General features: G+C 40.7%; 1 protein-coding gene across 3 annotated transcripts in view; it reads right to left on the reverse strand.

The window, feature by feature from the left end:
- hectd4 (HECT domain E3 ubiquitin protein ligase 4) overlaps positions 1 to 771 on the reverse strand; it is a 34,856-nt gene extending 34,085 nt beyond the window's left edge. For all 3 annotated transcript variants that reach the window (XM_078789823.1, XM_058070954.2, XM_058070953.2), the window contains exon 1: positions 91 to 771. In XM_078789823.1, coding sequence (XP_078645949.1) covers positions 91 to 237 — 147 coding nt within the window. In that variant the 5' untranslated portion in view covers positions 238 to 771. The remainder of the gene's footprint in view (positions 1 to 90) is intronic.
- Positions 772 to 5,226: the final 4,455 nt, after the last annotated feature.

A 5,226-nucleotide genomic window follows, 5' to 3' on the forward strand; every position in this document is an offset into this window, starting at 1 on the left:
TAACACGAAAAGGCACCACTGTCACGAGGCCATTTTCATTTCCAAAACATGAACAATGCCAAGCAATTGTGTGTGTGTGCTATCACTCACCTCCTGCTCGGTGTCCCCCTGCTCCGACACTCCGATTTCACTAGGCAATTCGGCCAGATCTGTGACCCGAATGAGTCCATCGTGGAGGAAAATGGTTTCCTCCTTCACCGAAAGCCACTGGGACGAATCCACCGCCCCGGAGCCCATCGCTCTCTCCTCCGACAGTGATGCCAAAGGGGTCGAACATTAAAAATTCAGTCACTGAATGACAGAAAACGCCCTGGCTATACGACTGTTGTAAAATAACACTTATTCAATTGACAAGCCCTTCTGGTTTGACAGAAGATCCCTTAAAGGCAACACGCTTATGTCCAACGGCAAAGACAACGAGCAGAGAGTGGTGGCAGGTCTTCTTCACATCGCATGTCGGCTCCTTCCTGGCCGTGCTAACCGTGGCTGCTGCTAGCTGTCTGCCTTAGCTAGCTGCAAACGGAGCTTGCTAGCTAACCGTGCGGCGTCGTTACCGAGTAGAGTGGGCGTGACACTTGCACTAAATCCGTTATTGCGCCATGCCGCTAAAACGCCAGTCGTTTCGGGACGGACGCCGCGTCTGTAGTCGGTAATTGAGGGAAAGGAGATGACCGCAAGGAACTCCGTAAAGGGCCCCAGCCGCTGTGTTAGTGGCTGGAGACGATAATGAGTGTCCCAGCTGTCAGTGCGACGCCATGTTTCCAAGACCAATGAGCTCCTCCCAGCATGCACCGCGGGCCACACGAAGACCTGTCAAGTGTCAAGTGTTGTAAGTTAATGTTATTGATCGACACAACCATTATATACCATTTCAAGAGTTCATGTAGAATATTCACTAATCATTGTACAACTTGATAAACAAGTTTAAACAGTAATGGAAACGGTTTAATTTATTTGATCATGCAAGTTACAATGGAATACATCACATAATTCAAATCACAGTTCCACATGTCCAAAAGGAGTCGGAAGAAGCAAAGCTTATTTACATTCCTTTCACATTTTTTGCAGTACATTAATTCACTAAATACATATAAAAGTGAAACAATGTTAATCTGTAACTTTTTAATGAGCTCTTGTTTGTTTTCCCCAGAACAAATGGAAGTAGTCCGCAAATAATACTAACTTTAACTCTTTTGTCGCTTTACAGTTGTCAATGATGTACAAGTTGAACAGTTTTGGTCCCGGTATTGACCCCTGGGGTACTCCACATGTAATATTTAAATTTGCAGATGTACTGTACATTGTCCTAGCTTTACGTATTGCTTCCTGTTGTCAAGATAACTTTTAACCCAATTCAAAACTAGTCCTCTGATTCAGTCAGCTTGCAAGGCCTTTGGGTCCTTCCAACAAGGTCTCTGGTCACATCATGACATCAAACTGTGTACAAAAATCAGTCTACAATGTAGCAGTATTATTTTCACTGCTATATTCCACTGAAACTATGACCCTGTTCCGTATACACATCAAGCAGATGACCCCAGTCCAACGCCACCACATATGCCAGATCATGAACATTAAGCCTTAATCCCTGCAGCTCAGCTCAGATGGACTGGTCATGTTTATCGCATGTTCAGCGATCACCTCCCAAAGTAAGTGCTTTATCGCAAGCTGCACAATAAGGACGTTTTGAAATGCCACATGAAGTATGCAAAAGTTGATACTGATGCCTGGGAACAGCAAGCCTCCTCTAATGTCTTGCACCAAGCTACAAAAGTAGAGAAGAAGCGAGTGGCCGACTATCTAGCAGCTCATGATCCACGCCACTCTATTCCTAGAGTCGGTGAATTTACCTGTTATAAATGTAATTTACCTTTAGACCTGCCGCTCTAAAACAGGCCTGGCAGCTCACCTGCAAGCTTGCAAGAACAAACCGACATGACATATGCATGTCGATGGACAGCCGAAATTGAATAATGAACAATTAATGACCAATAATGAACAATTGAAGCACAATTGAAATTGACTTCCTTGCCATTCAACTGTATATAAACTATATGACCACATAGATGGTGCATGGAATTAAATTCTATAGATCCGCATTTGGATGTCTGTTCTCTTTCCAGCCTTAGAAGCAGCAAGCTGAAATCTCTCTTTTCCTCTTGTTGCCTGAATTTCTCACTCCAGCAGTCTTTCTCCTCGGTCTTCCTATGAGCTTCAAGTAAGTCAAATGCTTTGCAAAATCCCACCGAAGAGTTGGAAAGGAAATTTTTTAACAAATAAACGGAAATCCACAAAATAATCTGTGCAATAAAAGCAAAGTTAGTTAAGACTGACATTTCTACAAACTTGTCTAAACCGGACATGAATTGGTGCTGAAACCCTTTTTGCTTACTTGGCAAGGTAAAGCATTACTGATGCTTAGAATCCATTACAATCCAAGAGGGGTTGTGGGTTGCTGGAAGCTTTCAATCCGATCAGCCATGCTATAAAATTGTCACATAGACGAGCAAGGGTCTATCTAAATGTAGAAAATGAAACAATACCCCATGACGTAGTACTGAGTGTAACTCGAGAGAGAAAAAGAAAGCTGTTTGTTCATCCCTCATAAAAGCTGTTAGGGCCCTCCCATTTCAGCTACCACTTTTATTACATTACATTATATGTTCTCAAGGGACAATAGAATCAAAACAGAACAACGATATGCCATACTTTAGAGTAGTCAGTGTCGGGCCTGGCTCTATACTGGGTGTACCCTGCCTCTCGCCCAAAGTCAGCTAGGATAGGCTCCAGCATACCACGGCAACCATGAGGTTAAGCAGTATAGGAAATGGATGGATGGATCGCTATGTTTTGGACAGAAAGCAATTATTTTGTTGTCATATTTTTCAAAGAACTATGAGCTAATCAGTGTATGCCATATTATTATGGCACTGTCTGCAAAACTAGCAGACTTTGTAGTGCTATTATGGTGGATGTCATTAGAAGTGGATATTGTCTGACTTACCAGTAGATGGAGTAGCTTGCTTCCTTGCATGGAAGTCCTACCTAAAAGTGCACATGATGATGATATATTTATAGCAGGGGTATCCAGAGTCTTCCCAACAAGGGCCAAATAGAAAAAAATGGAAGGATGCGAGGGCCTTTTTCATCCTATGTAGGCCAATATATACAAGGATAGCTGAATGAAATATCCATATCTTAACTTTGTCATTGGTGACAAAGCAAATTAGTTGTAATATACTGTATAATTAATAATATATCAAGTTAATAATGAATTAATTTCATTTTTACAATATGACAATAAAAATGGCAAAAATGGCCCACAGGACATACTGTGATGGATAGTTGCCTTATGTTGTTGTCATTGTAAATTCAATTATATTTAAATTTAAATGTAATTATAGTGTCTACTGTACATATGGCAAGCTTTTCCCAGCTCCTCTCTTCTGAGTGTCCCATGTCCTTCTTTGTAGCAATGGAGACAGACTGTTGTATAAGTACTGTTCTATGATCAATTTCTGATATTCTTTACATGCCATGACTTTTGTCTTTAGGCAGTTTAAGCAGATATGTTCTCAGATCAGAGCAATACCCTAAAATACTTTCAATCACATACAAATTGCTTTTAGTTGATTTTATTGATCTCTGCAAAATCTTTACATGCAACATTGTGTGCAAACATACATGTCCCCAGTGCATGCACTACTCTATTTACAACAACAGAGATAAAGACTTGCAGAATGAAATAGAAGATTCAGTAGCTGTCTGTTGAGCTCTGAGAGAAGCTTGTTTAAAGCAATCAAACATGATTTGCGTCGATCTCACGTAATGACCACTGTGGCCAAAGCAGCACAAAATAGGCAAATGTGTAAGATGCTACTGACAGGTGCCTTACACACTGCCGCAAGGGGTAGAGATGCTGTGCAGGGACAAGACAGTGAAGAAAGACATGATTCTCTTAAATCTGCTACTGCTACCAGTTAGAGGCTTGCTTGTGTGATTAGAGGTTTATCAAATCAGTGACTCTCTTCGCTTAGTTTATTCAAATTATGCCACAGTCATGCAGAATATGGCCTCTTGTAAATGAAGTATTAGGAAAGAGATGTAAACATCAATGGTAATAAGCATAATTCCCACAAAGTATATATACTGTATGTGACCATATATACAGGAACTGTATACAGTACATCTCTATATATAGATTTGTATACTGCTTGTACTACAATAAACATCATGCATAGAATTTCTTGTTTTTGTATTGGGAATAACTTGCAAACAGCTGTATAGCTTGAGGTCATTCCACTTTGTTAGGTGTGCTTTCCTTGGTTTGCTGTGATCCTTGAACACACGCTAAAGCCATGAATGGTTTGGGGGAGTGGCAGAATAACCCTGCATTGTGCAAATGGTGTGTCGGTAAGAGTGGGCCACTACTGCCGCAGGCACATGAGAGTCACGAGCACAGTGCATGCAGGTAAAGCTGCACATACTTATGACAGCTCTGCTTCCTGGCTAATTTGCTAACGCTAACTGTGTGCATTCAATGTAAAAACTGACATACAAAACCTGTCAGAGTGCCAATTACCATCAACTTCAATTTCACAGCTTATTTACCTTACATACATACACAGACATACTCCTAATATTAACTTGGTGTGCTCTAATCACAAAATAACATCAACTAATGAGAGATCCAAATACTCATGTGTCATCTATATATAATATTTCTATCCTAACCTGAGCAATGTATCAGTATGTAAACATTTCTTCTATATACATTATGTTCAGGAGGACGGTGGGCACGTCTTGCACGTCTGTGGCATGCTCGCACAGTTCAAGTGTCAGGTTCGACATCATCACACCAAAAATCAATGCGATGAATGTGCGCTTTGCTTTTATGACCCTCAATAATGATTGTGACCTCCAGTGCCATAACATATTGCTTTCCTTGTTCAATACCTCTTCAATAAACATTGTGTCAGGCTCAACACATATTATAACATCACCGAGTAGCATTATGGTTGTTTGTCAATGCATATCTTGGATACATTTATGAAATCTCTGGCTAAGTCCACACAAACTTTTTCAACATGCTTTGACCTTTCCTCCACATGCAAACTGCGCTTGTCTGCCTGAAAGAGTTTTCCAGTGGATAAAGGCCATTGGTGTGGACTGAGATTTGTACCCTGGATTTTTTTTGTTTTTTTTTTAATTATTATTACATGTGAG

This window comes from Doryrhamphus excisus, linkage group LG3 (assembly GCF_037039965.1).
Source record: "Doryrhamphus excisus strain RoL-2023G ecotype Guam linkage group LG3, RoL_Dexc_Guam_v1.1, whole genome shotgun sequence".
NCBI classification, from domain to species: domain Eukaryota; kingdom Metazoa; phylum Chordata; class Actinopteri; order Syngnathiformes; family Syngnathidae; genus Doryrhamphus; species Doryrhamphus excisus.